At 40.4% G+C, this 25,021-nt stretch overlaps 1 protein-coding gene across 1 annotated transcript in view; it reads right to left on the bottom strand.

Moving 5' to 3' along the window:
• LOC122753467 overlaps positions 1 to 25,021 on the bottom strand; it is a 204,839-nt gene that overhangs the window by 92,117 nt on the left and 87,701 nt on the right. Inside the window, exons 22-27 of the mRNA XM_044000859.1 lie at positions 15,431 to 15,524; positions 14,225 to 14,362; positions 11,015 to 11,169; positions 9,880 to 9,991; positions 6,574 to 6,623; positions 4,001 to 4,177 (exon numbers count right to left, since the gene is read on the bottom strand). Coding sequence (XP_043856794.1) covers positions 4,001 to 4,177; positions 6,574 to 6,623; positions 9,880 to 9,991; positions 11,015 to 11,169; positions 14,225 to 14,362; positions 15,431 to 15,524 — 726 coding nt within the window. The remainder of the gene's footprint in view (positions 1 to 4,000; positions 4,178 to 6,573; positions 6,624 to 9,879; positions 9,992 to 11,014; positions 11,170 to 14,224; positions 14,363 to 15,430; positions 15,525 to 25,021) is intronic.

Here is a 25,021-nt window from a genome sequence, read left to right as displayed (position 1 = left end):
GAAGGAAACAAAGTATCAACACCATAGGTCTGTTAATAAGAATAATAAGAAGAATAAGAATGATAAGACTGCCATTTCTATCTGAACTCCACTAAAAAGATAAGAACAGGATAATAATATTAATAACACTATTGCTAATATGATTTTCCTTATGGGCAGATCTGACCAAGTCATTCCCCTATTCAATCAACTCTGGTGGCTCCCTATTGCTTCTAGAGTTGAGAATAACCTCTTCTGCTTAGCCTTTAAGCCCTTAGCAATGTGTACCCAAGCTATCTTTCCAGCCTCATTGAGCATTGCTCCCCCTCCCACATCCTCTGATCTCTCTCCATTCCTCAGAAAAAGCACTTCATCTTCCACCCCCATTCCTAGGATACATTAAGCTCTACTTCATAGAAAACCCCCTTCCTTTAAGATTCAGCTCAAAAACTATCTTTGACAAGAAGCCTTTCCTATTTCTAACTGCTGGTGCATTCACTCCCAAAGTACCTTGTATTTATTCTATGTATACTTACTTGTGAATTGGTATCTTTCCCATTTGAGGGTAAGCTCCTTATGCCTAGGGTTTGTTTCATTCATTTTTGTTGTATCCCCAGTGCCTAGCACAGGGCCCGGCACATAGAAAACACTAGATAAGAAACACTAGAAGTGTCAAGCAAATTTTTGTGTTAATGAGCCTTGTTCTTCCAGTATTAATAAATGCATGTTGATTAACTGTATGATTTATGTGGAAGCAAGATGAGACAAATAACATCCCCATTGTCATGCTTGTGGTTGGGGTTGTATTGAAGAAGATGAAGCTTAAATCCTAATACTTTTTTGGGAGCATTATTTTATGCTCTTATTTTCTTAAACATTTTTTCAATTAAAAAAATGTATTTTTCTCCCTCCCACAACCTTTTCCAGTGAAAAAAAAGAAAAACAGAACTCTTTTAACAAATATGTATAATCATGCAAAAAAATGGCCACGTTAAAAAAAAAAAGTATGTCTCATCTACACCTGGGGCCCATCACTTCTCCACGAGGAAGTTGGTCTCTGGAATGATAATTGGTCATCACTGATCAGATTTGAGTCTTTTGAAGTTGCCTGTCTTTATAACATTGTCATCGCTGTATAAATCGTTCTCCCTGTTCTACTGATTTCACTTTGCATCAGTTCATACAGGTCTTCCTTGTTTTCTCTGAAACTGTCTCTTTTATTATTTTTTTATGGTACAACAGTAATCCCTTACATTCACATCACCATGATTTGTTCCATTAACTTACAATCAACCCTACCCTCATGCTTCTATACAAAAACAAGAGTTTCTTTATTCACTTGGGCAATAGGCTGTAGAGCACTAAATATGAAAGAATAATGTCAAGACAGTAACTGGTCCTAAGATGATTTTCTATATGAACTCCATTGAACAAGATGAGAAGAAGAGATAACAACAACAATAATGAAGGGCTCCCCAAATATAGGGACCTACTAAAAGAAAGCAAAATTATGTGGGGACAAGATGAAATACATATCCCCATTTGACAGATGTCTGAGGCTCAGAGAGGTTAGATGAATTGCCCACAATTACACAACTGGTAATTGCTGGGAACAAATATATAGACCTGGTTCTCTTGATTCTAAATCCAGTGTTCTTGCTCTAGCTATGTTAAGCTGTTGCTATACTGCTAACTCTCCATCCACTTCAATGAATCATAGGAGAGCCAAGTTAAAAAGGTCTAGGAAGGTGGACAGAGCAACATCTTACTAGTTGTAAGACCAAAGGTTGGAAATCTTGCTCTGTCAGTGGTTTGCTATGTAGTCTCAATAAGTAATTTACTCCCATTGTGACTCATTTTTTGCCCATCAGAAAATGGGAATAATAATAACAGTCTGTGTTTGTATAGTAGCACTCTAAGATGTGTAAAGCATTTTATAAATATATCTTGTTTGACCCTCACAGAAACCTTGAGAGGTAGGTGCTATTACTCTTCTTATTTTACAGATGAGGAAACTGGGATACAAGGTAGTTAAGTGACTTGCCCAGGGTCACACAGCTAGTAAGTGTCTGAGGCCAAATTTGAATACATGTCTTCCTGACTCCAAGTCCAACACTATCTACTCTGCCATTTAGTAGTGGATAATACACAGCTCAGGATATGCATAATGAACTCTTTAGAAAACTAGGAACTATTAATAATCTAAGGATTAATTTAGATTACTAGAATGAATACCTTCCTTCCTTCTGTGAAAAAAATTATTAATAATAGAGCCTGGAGGGCAGCTAGGTGGTGCAGTGGATAAAGCACTGGCCCTGAGTTCAGGAGGACCTGAGTTCAAATCCTGCCTCAGACACTCAACACTTACTAGCTGTGTGACCCTGGTCAAGTCACTTAACCCTCATTGCCTGCCCCCACCCCCCACCCCCTGCCCCAATCTGTAAATAATAGAGCCTGGCTGACCTTTCTTCAGGTCAGCCCAGAGTCAGGAAGTTACCTCACTCAAAACCACACCTACCTTGAAAGCCTTGTTCTCGCCAGAGGATCTGAACTCTGACCTCAGCACTCATAGACCGCCCTCAAATCAAGTGAACCAATGGCTTTGGGTGATGCTGGCCAATTAGCTTGGAGTGGTGTGTAGGGACCACCTCTCTTCTGGACCTAGCTTCTGCTCTGACAGGGACAGGATCTTGCTATTTTGGGTCTGAGACTCATAGGTGAAGGCGCCTTTTTCTCTGCTCTCTCCCGTAGATCCTAGCTAGGCTTTCCTATCTTTCAGAGCCATGTGCGTTCTCTTTACTAATATCTAATATACTTTAATAAATGCTTAATGCCCTAAAACTGGTGCTAAAGCTTCTAATTTATAAGTAACAACTATATTAGAAACCCCAGCTAATTTTCCCTACACTTGGGACAGAAATAGGTGGCCACATTAAATTTTACACGTCATACTTCCTTCCTTCCTCCCTCCCACCCTTTCTCCCTCTCTATCTCCCTCCCTCTTTTCTCTCTCTCTCTCTCTCTCTCTCTCTCTCTCTCTCTCTCTCTCTCTCTCTCTCTCTCTCTTTTTCTTTTTTTTTTTGGTCCAAACCTGTGATTTCATAGCTGTAGGGAACTTCTAGTAAGGAAATGTCCTCTGCTAATTACCAGTATAGTCATCTTTTTGGAGGAGGGAGGAGCAAAAGTTCAGACCTGTGATTTCATCCTACTAATGCAGGTTAGCAACTAAGAATCTCAGTTACCAGAGGCACTTAAAAGCTTAGCCCAGGGTGACAAGGCCAGCAGAGGTTGAACTCATGACTTCCTCACTCTCAGCCTAACTCTCAATCCGTTATAACATGCTGTCTTTCAGGATAGTCATTACTATTTCTAAATATTAGTTCCCTTCCCCACCTCCCCTCACCCCTTTTTTTTTTCTATCTTGTGGAAGGAACACTAGGGTGGCCTTCAGCCACGTCAATTGTAGCCATCCCACAGGGCTACTGGGGGGGGGGTGTCAGATGAGGAAATGTCTACAAAGTTCTCTGCACACTCTGAAGTCTTGTGCAAATGTCAGCTATTATTGTTATTATTGAATGATAGATCTGCACATTTGACTTGCTGGCTTTAATAAAACTGTCCATTGTTGAAAATCTCTTGGCTCACCAGAGGGAAAAGGAAACTGTGTACATTAGGAAAGCAACAAAACTGCCCACAGATGGAGAAAACCTTCAGGGCTTGGAACTAAAGAGATGCTTTTGCTTTTAGAGTTCCATCTTTCATTGGACCTTCTAGACCAACCACCAGCAACCAAACAACCAGCAATTGTGTCTTAAGGCATTACTGGCAGACCAACACTGGATAGGGATGGGGAGGGAAAGTCCCTGGTGATCTGATACTGCAAAGAGACCCTCAAAAAACCTTCTAACTAGAGTCCAACTGCCTTGATGAATGGGTTCAGGAAGGAGGATTTTCAGGACAAACTCCAAGATGCATCCCAGACTTAAAGACAGAAAAACTGGGCTAGAAAGAAATTACTCACTGGGGGTTAGCTTGGATGCTTTCCTTGGAGTCCTTCTCTTTCGTTCTCTCTTGTGGCTGCCCAACCATGAAGAAGGTATTTCTGATGGTAGGGAATTCCTCCAACAGGGCTCTTAGGCTGTTACAGTAGGCAATGATCTGCCCCCTGAGAGAGTACTGAGACATGCGATGATTCAGCCTGCAAAGAAAGTTCAAAAGAAGAGGTCCTGTCTAAGGGACCTCAGAGGGCCTCTAGTTTAACATCCCCATTGTATAGATGAAGGCACTAAGCCCAGAGAGGTGAAGTACTCGCCCAAGGTCACATAGATAGTAAGGTCAAAAGTGGGATTCGAACCCGGTTCCTCTGAATGCCCAAGCCAAATCTCTTTTGACTGTGCCAGGCTGTCAAGTGCCATGAGCTATAAGCAAACCACAGTTCAAGGAAGCTTGTGCACTTCCTTCAATAAACACCTTAATGCAGCTTCTACTGTCAAAAATCACAAGCCAACCTTTACCTCTCTGGGCACACCTCTTGCAACTGGCAGCCACCAAAGCATGAGGCTAAGGTCCACAAAGCATCAACACTCAAAGGCTAAAGGGATACACAGATATATCTAGATATCTAGATATACACACCTCTAAACATCAACACATAGAAGGCTAAAAGGATATACATACATATATACATATACATACATGCACACACATATATAAGTAATTGTTCTGTCATTTTTCAGTCATGGCCAACTCTTCATGACCCAACTTGGGTTTTGTTTTGTTTTGTTTTCGGCAGAAATACTGGAGAAATTTGCCATTTTCTTCTTCAGATCATTTTATAGATGAAGAAACTGAGGGTTAAGTGACCTGCCCAGGGTCACACAGCTAAGTAAGTGTCTAAGGCCAGATTTGAACTAAAGAAGGTGAGTCTTCCTGACTTCAGGTCTGGCACTTTATCCACTGTGCCACCTAGCAGCCTTGTACACACATATATGTACATACATACATATATATACACACACACATACACATATATGTATATGTATACATATATATCAAACCATCAGCACTTAGAAGGCTAAAGGGATATAGATCCATATCCATACATATCAAAGCAGCAACACTTAGAAAACTAAAGGGATACATGTGCGCATGCACACATGCACACACACACAAATATAGACTCAGAGTTACCCCTCTGTAATGAAAGAAGGATGAAGAGAAAATGGGCTTGGCTGATATTAAATTTAGTTTATATCTAAACTAAGATATTTTAAAATAAATGTCTTTAATTGTTATTCTCCATAAGTTATAACTTCTTTTAAAAATAATCATAATAAACATTTTAATTTAAAGTTTTAAGTTCCAAATTCTATCCCTCCTTGTCTCCCTCCCTTCCCCTCTTCCTGAGGCAGCAAGCAATCATAAGATCTAAAATTAAATAAGAAAAAATCCTGTATCAAAATACAACCTGTAGGTTACCCTAGAAAATATAAAGGAATCCCCTTTCTATCTTTTAAAGGAGAATAGGGGGCAGCTAGGTGGTGCAGTGGATAGAGCACCGGCCCTGGATTCAGGACTACCTGAGTTCAAATCCGGCCTCCGACATTTAATACTTACTAGCTGTGTGACCCTGGGCAAGTCACTTAACCCCAATTGCCTCACTAAAAAAAAAAAAAAAAAAAAAAGGAGAATAGGTACACAGTGATGCAACTATTTCTTAGAGGAAGGGGGCTGTTAAATGAATGAATCTTTGAATTTTAACAGGAACTATTCAGATGATTAATTTAACTGGATTCATGGGATAGACCAGAAAGAATAGCATGAATTAAGTGCTTACTGTGTGTCTTACAGAATAAGATGGTTAATGCTTTGCAATATGGAAAAAAATATTTTTTTATTTGTAGTTAGTGAAAAAAAAGTCTAAAGATTGGTAATTGTCATCATTCCCCTCCATGTAACCAGAGTATCTTTATATATTAATCTAAAGGTGACAAGGTAATGAAGTAACACCCCAAAAGTTCTAAGTACTGGGGATGTAAATACAAGAAAGCAAGATGATACCTGACCTTAAAGAGTTTACATTCTAATAGTGAAAGACAAAATGTATAAGAAAATGAAGGGCAAGAAGGTGTATTTTGATGATTCCTCAGAACTGGAATCTTAGAGCAGGAGGGAGAGAATACACAGGTGATAAAACCAGCAGTCTAGTTAAATGTAAATTCTTGTATTTTAGGAGTACCACCAGAAGTGTGGTGGAGTTCTAGGGAGAGTTGATTGTTAAATTTTCAACATGAGCATTTATATCTCAGAAAGCAGCAAATGCTATAAATCAAGGCTTGACTTATTGTTTTATTGATTGTCTAAACTTAAGAAAGTGATGGAGAAATGTTAATAATGTGGATTAAACTTAAATGTATGATGTACTTTTTTTTTTTTTGAGAGATGGTTGTTAAACATTTAGCAGATTATTCCTGCTTGCATCCAAATGCTATCAATTGCAAGTACAATGCAGAAGTCAGGTTTTCTGTGCTGCCTTCTATCAAATTCCACAGGGCTAAACCCAATGTGAACCTTACTTTCAAATAAGGCACTTACTTCTCACAGTATTCTACAATCACTTCCCGCTTGACTTTCCCAATTTCATCCTGTGATAAAAGAAAATATTTCCTGTATTAGTCAACTGTACTTGTCACCTGCAACTGCCTGTATTCATACACAGATTAAAAAACTCACAGGAATGCTGATTTCCTCTTTCACAAGACAATAACATTGATAATCATTTGAGGAGTGATTCTTTCTGCTATAACCGTGGTATTGTATGTTGTGGGAGGTTATTTAATAAGTCCATGGCATTTTTCACTCGGGGAAAAAGCTTTTGCCTATATAAATCCTCCGCCTCTTCTCTCTCTGTCTCTGTCTCTGTCTGTGTGTCTCTGTCTCTCTGTGTGTCTCTGTCTCTGTCTCTGTCTGTCTCTCTTTCTCTCCTCTACCCCCTCTCTCGTTTACACTCACTCAGGTCCTCCTGATTCTAGGGCCGCTGGTGCTCTATCCACTGCACCACCTAGCTGCCCCTCCTTTGCCTCCTTTTATAGATTATCACTGACCAAGAATAAATGAATGATGAATGGTAAAATACTAATTGCTTTCTGCACTCCAGGCACTATACAAAGCACTAGGGATACCAATATATGCAAGCAAGACAGCGGGAACGTTTCTTTTCTTTTTTTTTTTAAACAATAAACGTTTTTATATATAGTTTTGGGTTCCAATTTTTATCCCTCTTTCCCTCCCTCCCCTCCCCCCTTCCTGAGGTGGAAAACAATAAGATATGGGTTAACAGAGGAACATTATGAAACAAAGAGGAGCTAGAAAAGAGGTTGAAGGGGAGAAAAAATGTGCAAGGCAGCATGGTATGGAAATAGCCAGAAAGTGACATCAGCTCTTGGTCATGAGCAAGACAAGGTAAAATGTCATCTATCAGAGACCAGTAACCCCAGGGCAGAGTCCGTGTGGTTCTGGTGGGAGGGGGTGGAAGAGAATGGCTGGAGTGAAGGCAGCAGCATGGTGTACACTATATTGATACACACATATACACATATATATGTATATGTATATAAACACAATGCACATATACACATTATTGCATGTCTGTGTATTTATGTATGTATATGCACATACATACATAATTCAATGTGTGCGTATATTCTTCTTCCAAAGAAAATGTTTCATAAATTAATTGGATTCCAGTGATTTCTATGTTTTTGTTGGTTTGGAGGGCTGGGAATGATTTCATCTGTGTAGGGGAATCCCAGTATGTAAATTCTCTCCAAGGATATAGATCCAAAAGTCATTGGATACATTTTACTAGAGAATTGTTTGAAGGACTGAAAAAATTAAGTGACTTGTCCATAGTCATGCAGCTAGTATGTTTCAGAGGTAGGGCTTGAAATCAGTTCTTCCTTGCTCCAAGGCTGCTCCTCTATCTACTATGCCATCCTGGCTGCTCCCCAGTTCAATCTGAAAAATAATTAAAACTGAGAACAAAGGAAGCACCTTAATTATATGGATCATAGAATGTCAGTGCTAGAAGGTCCCATAAGACACATAAAAATGCAGTTCAGTATCTCATTTCATTGCCAAAGATGAAATGAAAAAAAAAATCTTAGAAAACCCCAAATATTCCAGACCCCCTTTCATTTTGCAGATGAAGAAACTGAGGCTCAGAGAAGTATAAAGACTGCTTAGTATCAAACAATTAATGGCAGATTCAAGACTAGAACTCTGTTTTCTTGACTTCTGGTTAAAGTGGTTATTTTATCAGTTCTCCCATTTTCCTTTTCTTTGTTTTTGTTTTTGGTGAGGCAATGGGGGTTAAGTGACTTGCCCAGGGTCACACAGCTAGTAAGTGTCAAGTGTCTGAGACCAGATTTGAATTCAGGTCCTCTTGATTCCAGGGCTGGTGCTTTATTCACTGTGCCACATAGCTGCCCCATTTTCCTTTTCTTTGCAAGCCATAACATTTAATATTGTTGTTCAGTTGTTTCAAGTCATATCCAACTCTCAGTGACTCTATTTTGGGTGGGGTTTTTTTGGCAAAGATACTGGAGTGGTTTGCCATTTACTTCTCCAGCTCACTTTACAGATGAGGAATAGCAGCAAACAGGTTTAAGTGACTTGTCCAGGGTCATACACCTACTAAGTATGTGAGGCTGGATTTGAACTCATGAAGATGAGTCTTCCTGATTCTAAGCCCAATGCTCTATCCATTGGGCCACTTGGCTGCCCCCAAAACATTTATGGGAGTGATCAATATAATGTCATTTAAACCATTTTGTAAAATACTTTTCTATAATTGTTGGTAATCAAATTAAAGAGGCTGTATATATTTCTTACAGTCTCCAATATCCCATTTCATGCTTTAACTTGAATTTATTAGGCTTTATTCAGAGTAGACTTAGATTCATTGCTATAAATTCAGATTTTAAATAATTTTTGAATTAAAATTATTTTGATGTTGTTCATTTTTACATCACAGTAATTGCCAGTTATATTTCCTTCCCCTAGTAAGCCTTCCTTTGTAAAGAAGCCAATGAAAAAAAGGACCCACATTTGGCAGTGTATACAATATTCTGCATGTCTAATTCCCCTCTGCTCCTAAAGAAGGAAAGAGGTGTCTGTCCTCATAAGTTTTTCAGGCCCACATTAGTCATTAGAATTACACAGGATACACCTTTGGGTTAGTTTAGTTGACTCTGTATTATCAACATTATTATAGTTATTGCTTTCCTGGTTCAGCCTACTTTACTCTTAATCAGTTCATATAAGTTAACCCATGGTGTTTTTTTTTTAATAGTACAACAATATTCTTCTTCATTCAGATACCACAATTTGTTTATTCGCTCCATATGTTACTAATTTTTCAAGTCCAGTACCTGCTGGTAAATAAACAGATATGTAACAAGCTGTATTTATGGCAATGAGTTCAATAAGTAAACTAATATCATGTGTAAATTGGCTGATAATCTATGAAGCATTATAAATTTTAGCAATCAGTGTCTTCAGGCTGAAAGCTGCTAATTTGGTGGATACAGGGCTAGGCCTAGAGTCAGGAATACCTGGGTTCAAATCTAGTCCCAGATACTAGCTGTGTCACCTTGGGCAAGTCACATAATGTCCTTTGGCCTGAGTTTCCTTCACTGTAAAATGGAGATAATAATAGCACCCACCTTCCAGGGTTCTTATGAGGATCAAAGGAGACAACATTTGTAATAAAACATTCTTAGCGCATAGTTAGCACTATATAAATGCTTATTTCCTTCCGTTCCTCAGATACAAACCCTCTTTTTGTTGTTAAAAACCCCAAACAAATAAAAGCTCCCCTCCTTTCCATTGCTAACTCACAGCCTTCTTCCCTCGCTTGCTCATGGTCTCCTTTCTTTGGAGGAAGGTGTTCAGCATCATGTCACGTAGCCCCAGCTTTTCCAGCTGAATGGACACAAAAGCCTCTGGGGTCCTATCAAATAAACAGAAACCTCTGAGCTCTGCACGTGAAGGGACTGGATACCAGTTGAGAAGTACCCAGGAGCACCCAGAAGCAGGTAATGGGTCAATTCTCAAACAGCTGTCTGTCTGCCTGCCTGTCTGTCTGTCTCTCCCTGGTTGTGTAGCTACTTCGAGGAAGCTTTGCTTACTGGGAACCCTCATCCCTTCCTTAAAAAACCACCAGAAAGTCAGAGGATCACAGGTTTAGACCTGGAAGGGACCTTTGAGGCTACTTAGTCCAACTCCCTCATTTTATAGATGAAGAAACAGGCCCAGAGAGACTCACAGGATCACAGGTTTAGCGCTGAGGGTTCTTTAGAGGTCCTCTGGTCCGACCCTTTCATCTATCTCTGAAGCTTAGGTGGTGCTCTAAACTGATCTGATTTCCCAAGACCAGACACGTTAGGCCCAAGGCCCTAAACCCTGCTCAATCTGGGGCAATAGGTGGGGAGATGTGTGCCGGGTTCATAACCTCTTATGATTGGATCATAGGGTCAGAGATCTACAGCCAAAAGGGGCCTCAGAGGCCATCTAAACGAAGCTCCTAAATTTATACATCAGGAAACAGAGACCCAAGGAGGTTAAGTGGCTTATCCAAGGTCACACAGTTGGTCATGTCAGCAGTGGGATTTGAGGGGAAGTCCTTTGACTCTTCTCCCTCCTTTCTTTTTTCTCATCCTGTTCCTCCTCCTCCTCCAGGCAGCCCACCCACCCTGACACCCTCTCTCCCTCTGTCCCAGAGGAACTCCACTCTAGTCCTCAGGAAACATGGCAGAGGGTTGTGGACTCTACCCTAGCTCCCAGGGTGCCAGAGCTAGGTGGCTCTCATCATGGGCATCACTAGCCAGAACAGCCTTCTTTCCTTTTGTCCTCCACCCCCACCCTCCCCAGAACAGTGCTCTTCCTACTGTACAATGCTGACTCCTAGAGAAAGTGTTTTTCATTAATTAAAAGGACTTATTAGGAACATTTTCCTTAACTTTGATGGTAATACCTTTTAGTAGGCAGGGCTCCTGGGGTAGGGTGGATGAGTGAGCCTGAGACTTTGCGGGCTGTGGCCAATGATGCACTTTCTCTGCCGTTCCCAGGGCTGGCATATCTATGAGTTGAACCTGCCCCATCATGGCTCCTCAGATGAGAATTTCCTTCCTAGAATGTTGTAAGGACTAGATTTCATTAGAAAGTCTTATTGGAATTGGGACCAGGAGTCCTGGAAAAATCTCCTAGTTATATTTGACCTCAAACATCTATTAGCATAGCTCAGGCTGTGCCTGGTCATGCTGCCAAAGATTAGATTAAAGTACAAACACTAGCCACCCAGCTCCTTAGCCACACAAAGAAAGGACAGAGAAGTGAAGGAAAGAAGCTTTTCCCCAGAGTAAGTATGGCTAAACCAAGGTCTCTCTGAGAGACTCAGGCATGGTGAGACACTCACTCAGTAAATACTACTGACTTACTTAGCCGTTATCCAAGAACTGGAAAATATCTTCAGAATATACACACTATACAAATGAAGGCGACCTATACCTGTACATTATCATGTGCAAGGAATAATAATAATAATAATAATATTAATAGGAAGGAGGAGGAGGAGAAAGAGAAGAAGATGATAATGACAAATAGCAGATAGCCTATTTATATAGTGCTTTATGGTGTTTCAAAGCCATTTACAAATATTATCTCCATTGATCCTCACAACAACCCTGGGAGGTAACTGCTATTATCATCCCCATTTTTTAGACCAGGAAACTGAGGCTGAGAGAGATTAAGTTACTTACCCATGGTCATAACAAGTAGGATGTGTCTAAAGCTGGATTTGAACTTTGGCAAAGAGCAATATGGAAAATGACATCTTCAAAGTTATAAACTGAAATGTGGGCTGAAAAGTGTTTGAATAAATACAGTCTTTACATTTTTCTAAATGACTATCAAGCAGGGAGGGAACATTGCTCTGGACTTGGAGTCAGGAAGAAATGGGTTTAAATCTACCTCTGAATCTTACCAATTGTGTGATCATGGGCAGATGAGATAACCTGTCTGAGCCACCTAACTCTAGATTGTAAATTGCTGATGGGCGGCAATCCTTGATTATGGACATGTTATCTGAAAGGGAAAGTCATCGTTTTGAAAGAAAGAAGTCAAATAAGGAGTATTATACTTCTTTAGCAAGCAGACAGTCAGGGTTCTATTCCTAGACTGAACACTTTTAAGACAAAAGAATCAAAGGGGCAGTTGAGGTCATTTGAGTGTGACTCTCCCTTTGCAGGTGATGAAACTGAGGACCAGAGAGATTAAATGAATTGTCTAGAATCACAAGGTTAATGAGTATCTGAGGTGATTCTTTAAAACTATAAGACTAGAAACGGTTTCTCTCTCTCTCTCTCTCTCTCTCTCTCTCTCTCTTTCTGTGTGTTTCTGTGTCTCTGTCTCTGTCTCTTTCTCTGTGCCTCTCTGTGCCTCTGTCTCTGTCTCTCTGTCTCTTTCTGATTCTCTCTGTCTCTCTCTCTGTCTCTGTCCGTCTCTGTGTCTCTCTCTGTTTCTCTGTCTCTCTCTGTCTCTCTGTCTCTCTGTCTCTCTGTCTCTCTCTCTCTCCCCGTCTCTCTCTGGTGGTGTCCAAGGGTGAAGGTCTCATTCACCCACATCGTGGCACCATGCACTAAATGGGGCGAGGGAAGGGCCACTTTCCTTTTCCCCTTAAATCCTGTGATCTTGAGAAATGGTCTTGGCATTTTGGTCAGATGTGTCCTTTTCCAGTTGTAGGTGCAGAGAATGGAGTCTGGGACCTGGAGGCTCAAGCCATGGCAACCTTGAAGCCTAGGACTTTCAACCCCCTAAAAGTATGGGAGAGCCCTGGGGGAGAAATAAAATGTAAGACACCTGGTCTTGAGGCAGTGCGGGTCAAGGGTAGTCATTGTTACACTTGTACTACTCAACTTTGGTGAGGAAACTCACATCTTAAAAAGACATTTTTGTAAAGAAAAGTTCTCCTCCCCCTCATCCTTCACAAGGCAAAAAACATTAGTCTGGCAGTAAAGGACTGAGTAAGAGCCACACCAGGACAACCTACAGTGAAGGAAAGAAGGTGACCTAAGAGGGAAAGTCCTGTTAGTGGTTCTCAAACATTTCTTCCAAAAGCTCTTTAGGCATTTCAGTATAATAAAAAACATGTATGTGTGTAAGTATGTATATATGTGTGTATATTGTGTGTCTATGTATGTATGCCTTGAATCATGAGATTAGGTCCTTGAAAAAAGGCAGTCAGTGGGTCTTAAAAATCAATGTCCATGTCTAATCGCTTATTTAGCTTTCATAGTTATCTGTGCTAAAACAGTTCACCCCATCAGGGCTGGGGGTGAGGCAGGAGGCTCTTAGTATATAAAGAAGGAGCCTATATTCTTTTATTCAAATGAAATGGAAAGAAGCCAAAGGGAAAAGGGTGGAGTTGACCAAGGTAGGAGGGAGGATTCCTTAGTTAATGAACTGAAAAGAATCCCTGACAACCAGATGAGCTTCAGAGTCTATTTACAAGAATGATTTAAGAAAATAATTTTTAAAAATCTAATGTTTAATCTCTCTGCTTATACTTTGTGTAAAGATTCCCTCTCTAGGTCCCTTCCAGAAACACTTATGTCCTTTCATCCTTTCCCCTCTCTATAGCATTCCTTTCATTCCACCTCAGTACCAAGAACTCATGTGTTAGTCATAGTAGGAAAGGTCGGCACTGACCAATCAGGTTACCATCCTGTGAGGGACCAGACTTCCTTATCCCAGGGACCTGACCTTCCTTTGCTCACTAGATCATTCTTTTATAGTTTGTTCAAATTTGTCTGCTTTCTTCTTCAGGGAACTTGCATGAGTAATAAGCAATAATAAGCCTTAACTCAAGCTTTATGGGCCAGGAGGAAAATTCATCTCCTTAGGCCTAGGTTAATTCTCACATTTTCTTGTGCATTGCTCACATTTGGCCAGCCTCCTAAAGTGACTTATAGAAAATAAATCAATAACCAGCCCATTAAAGTGGAGAAAGAGAAAAAAGAAATAAAAAGACAGACTAGTAATATAGTAAAGGATGTGGTCATAGATTCACATTTCCTGAAAGAGAAAAACCCTGATCACAAATAGCCAATTTCCCCAGCTGCAATTAGTTGGCTTCAGCTAGTGACAGCACAGCAATTCTTTGGTTTGTCTAATCCTGTGGACTGACCTGTCTGTCCACGGGGCAGAGCGAATGTGGGCTGTGGCAAAAGGCGGCCTGCTGGGCAGTGACCATCAGAGCATTTTTATGAGTAGTCTGGCAAGCGAGAGTCACTTGCATGTTTTCCACTCCTGAATGGAACAAGAGCTGAAGGGAGAAAGGATGAGAAACACTGGCAAGTTGTTCTTCATTCACAAAGGGAAAGGTAGGATGATGTGTGCCATCCAGTTCACTGGGTGGGAAACATCCCCTGACCTTTGGAAACAATGCTGGCCCAGGCCTCAGAGCCCCAGGGCAATATTTGGAGCGAATGGTCTCTCGGGTAGCCTTGAGCACTGATTTCAGTTCATCGAAGTCACCCAGGTCTAATTTTTCCCCGAAGCTACAAATTTTACTCAGCTTCCTTTGGGGATACTGGACAAATTCTGAAAGACTTATACCCAGAAATAGGCTGCCATGCAGAATAAAGCAATCCACATTGTGTCAGTGTTTATTTCTTCTTCCCTCTCCCACTGCCCCTCAAAGAAAAATCTCCTGAAGAGCCAGAGAGGAATGAACAGCAGTACATTTCTTGTATTCAACTCAGTTTAACAAATACTTATGAAGTATCTGCTGTATGTCCAGCTTTGTACAAGTTGATGGGGATGTAGAGAACAAAAATGAAAATCAGAACCTGCTCTCAAAGAGCTTACATTCTACTGTATGACTTAACAAAACTCAGTTAAAAGTCTCCCCAGAGGGGGCAGCTAGATGATGCAGTGGATAAAGCACCGGCCCTGGATTCAGGAGGACCTGAATTCAAATCTGACCTCAGACACTTGACACTTATTACCTGTGTGACCTTGGGCAAGTCACTTAACCCCCATTGCCACCCCCCCACACCCCGTCCCCGTCCCCGACAAAAAAAAGTCTCCCCAAAGAAGTGCATTTTTAAAAAGGCAGTTTAAAAAAAAAGGTGCTTGGAAACTTAGATTAATTTTAATGCCTAACAGGGATTCCTGTCACACTTATTACAATATGTATGGGAGAAATTATGCCAAACTACAAGAAATATAAAAACAAAACATAATTATTCTTGTTGAACTTTTGGGAACTGTGATTACAAGAAGGAATTAAAATTCTAGACCCAAAATAACAGGATTCCAGTCATGGGCAATATGCATATGGTTGGTTAGTTTACTTTGACTTCCTTTGGGAGAAAAACAAACAGTTTACCTGAGAAATGCTTTCTTTTTTGTGAAAACTAAATTTTCCAATATGATTATCATCCACCTCAGAGATGGCCAATTGAAGTGTAGAGGGAGTATATCTACAAGAAAAAAAAAATAAAGTAGTGCCAGTGATATGACTTATGTCATTAATGGGAAATATATACGGTAGTCTAAAGGGTAGAATAAATGCTTTAATTTCCTTATCTGGAATGACAATATCATTATATTTATTTTTATATTTATTGGGTTTATTACTGATATCTTTTCCCAAAAGGCTTTAGAGAACTAAAATATACCATATCAGTCCAAATATAGGACATTCCTAAATATATGTTGTTGCTGTTGTTGTTCAATCATTCAGTCATGTCTGACTCTTTGTAACCCCCGGTGGACAATAGCACACCAATACTGTCTATAGGGTTTTCTTGGCAAAGAAACTGTAGTGGTTTGCCATTTTCTTCTCCAGTGGATTAAGGCTAATGGAGGTAAAATGAAACATGTCTGAGGCTGGATTTGAACTCAGGTTTTTCTGACTCCAGACCCAGCATTCTACCCACTGAGCCATCCAGCTGCTTCTAATATATATTGCCCTGAATATGTGCTGTACCCCCAAAGAAGATCTCACTGTAAAATAAATAATACTGAAAAATATTTCTAAAAAATTATAATTTTTTTTTTTTAGTGAGGCAATTGGGGTTAAGTGACTTGCCCAGGGTCACACAGCTAGTAAGTATTAAATGTCTGAGGCCGTATTTGAACTCAGGTCCTCCTGAATCCAGGGCCGGTGCTCTATTCACTGCGCCACCTAGCTGCCCCATAATTTATTTTTAAAAGCATAGTTCTACTTTGGAGAAACCCACTATTTTTTCCCTAAAGGAAAGTGTTAAGTTTTTAAAAAATAGAAGTGGGGACCCTTGTTACCCACTATTTTCTAATTTGTATGCTGGCCTGTCTACCACAGCACTCAATGCTTCTATTCCAGGAAAATCCTATCCAAATTACTTGTAGAAATAGTTTGAGTAATAATACAATAATGGCTAATATTTATTTGTTTTGAGGTAAAAGCAAAGTTCTTCACATATATGATCTCATTGTGTCCTCATGTCAAACCTGTGAGGTAGGAACTTGGTTTTATTTTAAGATCTGAGAGATATATTTTGAGAAAGGCTTATTTTCTTCTCCTCCTCCTCCTCCTTTTTTTTTTTTTTTTTTGGTAGGGCAATGAGGGTTAAGTGACTTGTCTGGGGTCACACAGCTAGTAAGTGTCAAGTATCTGAGGCTGGATTTGAACTCAGGTCCTCCTGAATCCAAGACTGGTGCTTTATCCATTGCACCACCTAGCTGCTCCCCCTTCTCCTTCATGGGGTAATGAGGATTAAGTGACTTGCCCAAGGTCACACAGCTAGTGTCAAGTGTGGGGGGGTGGCAGCAAGGTAGCACAGTGGATAAAGCACTGGCTCTGGATCTGAGTTCAAATCCCAATTGCCAATTGGGGTTAAGTGACTTGCCCAGGGTTACACAGCAGTAAGTGTTAAGTGTCTGAGGCCAGATTTGAACTCAGGTCCTCCTGACTCCAGGGCCAGTGCTTTATCCACTGTGCTACCTAGCTGCCCCCAAAAGTCTTATTTTCATAAGGCTTCTCTCCCTCTAATGCAGGGTTTCTTAACTTGGTGTCCATGAACCCATGAAGTCCATGAACTTAGAAGGAAAAAAAAAAGATTCAGCTCAATTTTCCTTAACTTTTGGTTTCCTTTGTATTCCTGTGTACTAATTTCATGCATTTAAAAACTTTATTCTGAGAAGTCCACAGGCTTCACCAGCATGCCAGAGGAGTCCATGATGCAAAAAAGGTTAAGAATCCCTGGTTCTGTAAGTTCCAAGTGTGATGGCTGTGAAGCAAGTGACAAGTATCTCCCCTTCCCTTGTCATATTCCTGTAGTATGTTCTACCCTGTTCTGTCACCTTTAATCTACCGTCTCCAGTATGTGCTTAGCAGATACCTTCATGCTAAAAACAAATGAAATCGTATCCCTTCTTCTCCCAAATGTGTGTCACAATCCTTCCCTGCTCCCTAACAGCTTGGCTGAGGATTCAGGTTCCTTGGGGACTCTAAGCTATAAGTACCAATTTTCTCCAGTCCCCAGAAAGATTAACTACTCCCTACTACAATCCCATTTGGAAGACAGAAAACATTTTGATCCCAGATCTTCAGTAAGCTTTTCAAAGATGAAGAAATGAAAATAGATTAACTTTACTTCTCTTATCCATCCTTTCCTTACACTTTGTTTTTGGGAAAATTATATTCATTTGCAAAACTTGAGACGCTCACTTCTCTATGGAAAAAGTAAGTACTTAATAAGTAAGTATTTAATATGTGTTAGTTGACTCATTCCCTTATCTACTTTTTCATTCTATGACAGTGAATTCTGTGGAGCCACCATATAACAATTACCGACAGTAATGGAGGTCTGCGGTATGCTTGGGGTATCTCTGAAAGTGTCTCCAAGTGTGAAGAGGCCAAGAAACCTACTTCTGGGAGACTTGGGATAACATGGAATGGAAATATTTTTAAGAGACTGTGGAGCATGCATTGACACCCTATAATTGGTTCCTGTATGCTAACCATGGGATTAGGAGAAGCTTCTTCCTTTCTTCCTTCCTTCCTTCCTTCCTTCCTTCCTTCCTTCCTTCCTTCCTTCCTTCCTTCCTTCCTTCCTTCCTTCCTTCCTTCCTTCCTTCCTTCCTTCCTTCCTTCCTTCCTTCCTTCCTTCCTTCCTTCCTTCCTTCCTTCCTTCCTTTCTTTCTTTCTTTCTTTCTTTCTTTCTTTCTTTCTTTCTTTCTTTCTTTCTTTCTTTCTAAAGTGAGGCAATTGGGGTTAAGTGACTTGCCCAGGGTCACACAGCTAGTAAGTGTTAAGTGTCTGAGGCCGGATTTGAACTCAGGTACTCCAGAATCCAGGGCCAGTGCTTTATCCACTGTGCCACCTAGCCACCCCGGGGATAAATTCTTTGAATTGATTTCCCAAGCAATCAAAGTGGGAGAAATTAGCCCAAGGCTGGGGCTAACTTATATGTAAATGCTGTAAAGTTCAGGTCCAGCCCTTCATTGTAATATTCATTCTCTCATTAATTGGTAAACAAGCAGAGTTGATTGCTACTCTTGGGAACACTCCTCTTCCAAAAGGACATACAAGAAGTAAGTCACTTCCATGATTGTCTTTGGTCTAAGAGAGAGATGGCCAAATCACCATCCTTTTATTAAAATGTTGGCATTATTTTGTTTTTGTTTTTGTTTTTGCAGGGCAATGAGGGTTAAATGACTTGCCCAGGGTCACACAGCTATTAAGTGTCAAGTGTCTGAGGCTGGATTTGAACTCAGGTCCTCCTGAATCCAGGACCCGTGCTTTATCCAAAGCACCACCTAGCTGTCTCCAAAATGGTGGCATTATTAATAAAATGATGAAAATAACCAGAAACTATGTCTCTTTAGCCTTTGTAAACACCACACTGGGGTGCTAGTTGCTGGCATTTATCAGTGGTGGGAACACAGCTAGTATGGTCTCTAGATGATGACAATAGAGAAGAAACAACCCTCGAAACCTAGGGATACTCCTGGTACCCTGAAGGCAGATGTAGCCTGTCTGTCTCTGAGAGAGTAGCCCCAAACATACTTACTACATATCTATAAGTGGGAAGTAGAGTTCTAACCCTAAGACAAAGTTCAAACTCTTCGGAAATGGGAGCTCTATATTACTACCAGCACTCAGATTTTATTGAAGTCAGATTTTCAGGTAAAGTATGGCCCAGGGTCTGTATTCAGCCCAATTTAGTGCTTTGAAATCATATCAATTTCAATATAATATAGTCAAATGACCAAATATCATGTGAATCTACAAATTCCCTACTGTAATGCAGGAATTCCCAACAAGTCATAACAATCTTATCAGTTGATCTTTACTGGCTTGCTGTATGAGACAATGGACAGAACACAGGATCTGGAGTCCAAGGATTTGGATTCAAATCCCCATTTTGATGCTTGCTTACTCTTTGAAGCCTTGGGCAAATGACTCATACACTGTGGACCTTAGGAGTAGATGAATTCTGAGTTCTCTTCTGATTCTAAATTCTAAATCCTTTGATCTTTACCATTGATTTATGTTGCAAGATCCTGTCGTCTTGATCCTGATCGTCTTCTTCTTCTTCTTCTCCCCCCCCCCTTTCTTTCTTTCTCCCCCCCTCCACCAGGCCATTCTCATGGCAATCACAGAACTTCAGGGGAAGCAAATCAATAATATATGAGGGAGGAAACCAATTCTAATGCTTTACAAAACTGAATGTTGATATTCCATGGTTATTGACAGGAAGAGTAAAGCAGATGTTGGTGAAGTGATCTGGCCAAGGTAAATACTGAATCCAGAACAGATTTTAAAAAAAGGTCTCAGGTTTTCTGACTATGTGTCAAATGCTTTCTATAATGAAATCAGATTTACTTTCATTTCCCCCAAAATCTCCAGGTAATTCTCTAAGATTCTAAGTTGCAGAAAAACTGCCAACCAGCATTGGTAGAGGGAGATCCCTATATTAATGAGAGTTGCTAGAGTTCACTGCCCTTGGCTTCTGGACTGGGTTTAATTTGAGTGATTCCTTAGAATAACTCATCTCTGTGGCTAGTGTTCTGATACATCCAGTGACTACTGGGGATACATGAATTTTACTTGTTTCTAGCTCTCATCTAGGAGTATTTATGTCAATTCACTTGCAAGTAACATGCTCCTGATAAACATTTTTACATAAAGCATATTACCTTATACTTTTGAATTTCTTTTTTGATATAAAGGTTTATTTTGCATTTTACACAGAAAAATCCAAAATCTGCAGCAAGACTCTCAACAGTTATTAAGGGGTTCATAGACAGTACATCAATCTCAACAGCTTGGCTTTAGTTACAGGGGAGCCACATAAACATAGGCAGGATTGAAGGGCAAGGGTGATGGGGCACAAAGGGAGGAATATATTTCAATCCTCTCTCAAAGAAATAACAGAACATTCTAAGTCACCAAAAACCTGTGCAAGTGGAACTCTAAACAAACTCTGCAATGAGGGAAGGATCTTTGTAAATAAGTTAAGGGGTGGGTTGATTTTTTTCCCCCCTTTTGGGTGGGGTTTGCCTTCAAATCCCATTTAGTAGGTGTATCGAGATAGTGAAGTATAGAGTGCTGGGCTGAGTTCAAATCCAGCCTTAGACATTTACTTTGTGACCTTGGGCAAATCACTTAACCCTGTTTGCCTCAGTTTCCTCATCTGTAAAATGAGCTGCAGAAGGAAATGGCAAACCATTCCAGTATCTTTGCCAAGAAAATCCTAAATGGTGTCACGAAGAGTTGCACATGACTAAAACAGCTGAACAATAACAACAATAACAACCCATTTAGCAAGGAAATAGTGCTATCTTTTCTTCATGCCCAAAGCATCAGTGCCTGGTCTCACATAAACTCACACCATCAATAGGGGGGTTTCTCAACGGCATGGGTAGAGTTGGAAATTCATGAAGACAACATCTGCATCCTATATCATTGCCTGCCAGTTTGCTAGTCTTGACCCCTTTCTCCCTTGCTCTGATTTCTCCACACAGTCTATATCCTTTTAGGGTCTGGTCCTGATTACCTCTGCTATGACCACTTCCACTTACTACCATAACCTTTGATGGCATTCATCCCAGTGTACCTCCTCCTTCTGGCTCCCAGCAGTTTCCCTCTCCTCCAATCAGTCCTTGGGCTCCATGGCATCTGTGGAAAGCAAGGCCTTACTCTCTTCCAAACAATGTCTGATTGCCCAGGGTCCACTTACATTAAATCCCTTCCCTACTTTTTCATTCTCATGAATATTCCATGATCCATAAGGAAAATTATGATTTTACTTCAGGGTCTTTTTGTTTTTCAAACTTAAGGCAATAGCCTACTCTCCCAAACCAATGCCAATCAAGCAATAGCAAACAAAAGCTCTCTCAATGGTACTGTGATTCTTTTTGATTCATTTTTGTCAACAGAAAAAAAGATTCAGCAACAACAACAGAAAGTAACAAAGCACTCTATAATAATTCTGTACCAAAATATGTGGCAATTGGGACATTTAAAGTCAAGAATGCTGATCTTTTGGGGGCAGCTAGGTGGCACAGTGAATAGAGTACCGGCCCTGGATTCAGAAGGACCTGAGTTCAAATCCAGCCTCAGACACTTGACACTTACTAGCTGTGTGACCCTGGGCAAGTCACTTAGCCCTCACTGCCCCTCAAAAAAAAATCCAAAAACCAAAAAGAATGCTGATCTTTTGTTTAAACCTATGGAGGCTGTTGCCTATGGAAGACCTGGATTTGAATCATGGCAGCACCAGGACTAGAACTGCCGTGTGGGGGCAAAATAAATTTTATTAAAGGTAAATTGTATTTGAATATTTTATGAAGGTCTTCATTAAATGCTTCCTGATAAGGTCTCTGTGAATCACTTGCTTCACTGAGCCAACCAGAGCGATGCTTTTTACTTAGACTATTCACTGGTATGGTACATAGACCACTGTGTTGATCAGAAGTGTCAACATATGCCCACCTGTATGTGGATCACAACATTCTCAAGTGATCCCAAACCAGATTAAAATGTAATTGGGAAATATTTAGCAAAATAAATGAAAATATAATAAAACATATATCATGTTAATATGTAGTTCTCTAAGTCCTTATGTATGGTTTAATGGCCCTGTTTCTATTTGAGTTTGACACTACTGTTGTAGATCACATAGGCAGTTAGTTACTCAAAGGCTCAGCGATTGTTCATTGATAACCCTTATCTGATGGCTTAGGACCTTGGACATTACACCTTTGTTTTCGATTTTTTTTTTGGGGGGGGGCAATGAGGGTTAAGTGACTTGCCCAGGGTCACACAGCTAGCAAGTGTCAAGTGTCTGAGGCCGGATCTGAACTCAGGTCCTCCTGAATCTAGGGCCAGTGTTTATCCACTGCACCACCTAGCTGCCCCCAACCTTGGACATTATAAACAAAAGAATAACATTTGGTGGGTTCAGGAGTTACTACCTAGATGAGCAGTTATTTAATATAGTTCTACTGTCTGGGTTCAGACTGTGGTCACTAAGCTGGAAATGATGGAGAGAAAGGGAAAGAAAAAGAGAGAGCGAGAGACTCTTTGTTCAACCTATATTTCCATATAAAGTCTTGCACAAAAGTCTACTCCAGAAGCCAGTTTCTCCCTGATACAAATGCCTATCTTTTTAATAATAACATTCTTCCAGTGATGTGGTATGCCTGAATTCAAGTCATAGGATACCACAATCTCTGAAGAATTAAAGTTGAAGGTCAACCAAAGGGCAATGGTGAAGTACATTAGTAGGTGTGGGTAAGCCTCAATATATTAGTAATAAAGAACTGCACAAGAAAAATGAAATGAAGTATTCGATCAGAGAAATTTATGAATGGAAAAGAATGTGGGCCAGTCATGCAACAAGAACCAGGGATAAGCAGCAAACAACCTGTATGCTCCATTGGGATCCACACGATGTTAAAAGATCTAAAAGAAGGTCCCTTGCATGTGACATGGATCCCTTGTAGTGTGACTCATAGGAAGAGTTGGACAAGACAAGAGCTTCACAGGATGGAAGGACACATTCACCCTGAGATCTGCATTATTGAAGGGAATATCTGTATCAGTGGTCCCTCAATGTCTCAAAGCAAAAGATGGACACTATCAGTTTATAGACATTTATGGATAATTGTTGTGCATGTGTGCTGTCTTTATCAAACACTCAATAGAGAAAAGATCCAAACTTATAAAGCAGCAGCTCACTTGGAGGTCACTTATATTACAAAATATTACTTATTTTGCAAAAATATGAAGTGCAGGGTTCCTTTAATAGACCAGTGCCTTTATGACATTTAAATTGATATTTGAAGATTCAGGACACCTGACTTCAAGAAAACAACTATTTCATAAAGTATGAGAAATCTCAAATGCTTTTTCCTCAAATTCTTACCCTTTCCAAAGGAGGACTCTCTAGGCAAGACCAGATTTGCTTCTGGATAGCTTCCAACAGGGAACCTAGTATATTTTATTGGGGGAGAGGGAGAACCAACAACTTAAATATACTTATCACCCTGCTTTTGCATTCTACACCATGAAGACTTTGAAATTTCCTTGCAGGCTGGTATTCTCTCTAGTTCTTTCATGCTTTCTTCTTGGGTAGCACTGATAGCATTCTTCTTGTTCATCTCCTTTTAAAAGTCAAAATAGGCCTTGCTTCCTGGACATGACACTGGATTCCATGCATTGTTTATTTGTTCCTTGATCATTATTAACTTTATCTAACAGCATAATTAGAAAGTCAACTCCTAGGCCAAAATTTTCTGAGCCTACTCCCTCCAATGCCCACTGCCTATCCTCCATCTTTACCTTCTTTCTGGGTTAGCTCTTTCTTCTTAGAAACTCCTCTTGTGTGTGTGTGTGTGGGGGGGAGCAACCCTATTACTTGGATGGCCTTCAGACTTCTGGTCAGGTCTCACTTATTTTCTTCTGAACCATGGCTGCCAAGACCAAGCTTAAGGAGCCTTGGGTAGAATTTCATGGATTGATAAGTGTAGAACAAAGGCCCTCGAGACCTCCTGTCCAATTTAGGCTTTACAGTGTGTTACCCTGGAATTCACCCCAGCCAGGGCCTGAGGCTCCTAGCCACTTATCCTTCGCTCACCCCATGCCTTTTGCCAGCTCCTTCCTGTAACGATTGTAATGACCTCACCTGCTGGAGAGCTACCGTAGGAAAGCTCTGCCATGAGGAGAAGGCGTCTGAGGGCAAGACATGTGGCTTTTCTTTGGCGTCAGGAAGTGACGTTTGCTTGTGGGAGGAAGAAGGGGTGAGGCTGGCTCTCTCGAGATAGATAGATGAATCTAGGCCTCTCTCTCTTCACCAAATTCTTATTCTCTTTAATAAATGCTTAAAAGTCTAAACTCTTGCTAAAGCTTATACTTTATTGGCGACCACTCATTAGATGTTTTAGACAGACGAGCTAGAATTTTAGCCTCTTACATTCCCAACACTGTGTTAACTACATTGGTTGCCACACCTATTTCTTCATCCTATCCTACCAGTTTGCCTTATTTCTTTTATTTCATAGTTACCATGATGGTAATTAATGGAGGACAAGACAACTGTCACATTTTTAAAGGCCAGTCATGTGGTAGAGAGATTGTTCTATAGGAAACCAAGGGAAAGAACCAAGACAGAAGATTAGACTGTCAGAAAAGCTTCCTCCCAACTGGAGCTTTCCAAGAGTGGAATGCCTCAGGAGGCAGCGAGTTCCACTTTATTGAGTCTCCACGGGGTGGCTGTGTGGCCAGTTGTGAAGGATTTGATAGTGAGCTTTTCTTTCATGTACGGCTCTGTGTTGATGACCACTGAGGCCCACTCTCAAATTCTGTGAGTCAGTGTGTTTTATTTTCATTTAAAATTCATATTGATATATATTTTTTTATTAGCTAGCACTCATTCATTTTTTTTCTCCTAAATTTCAAAATATCAAAATCTAGATAGGTAATAAC

The sequence above is a fragment of the Dromiciops gliroides genome, chromosome 4, assembly GCF_019393635.1.
Source record: "Dromiciops gliroides isolate mDroGli1 chromosome 4, mDroGli1.pri, whole genome shotgun sequence".
Lineage (NCBI taxonomy): Eukaryota > Metazoa > Chordata > Mammalia > Microbiotheria > Microbiotheriidae > Dromiciops > Dromiciops gliroides.
Note: the sequence above shows the minus strand (reverse complement) of the source record. Positions and strands in the feature narration are given on the sequence as shown.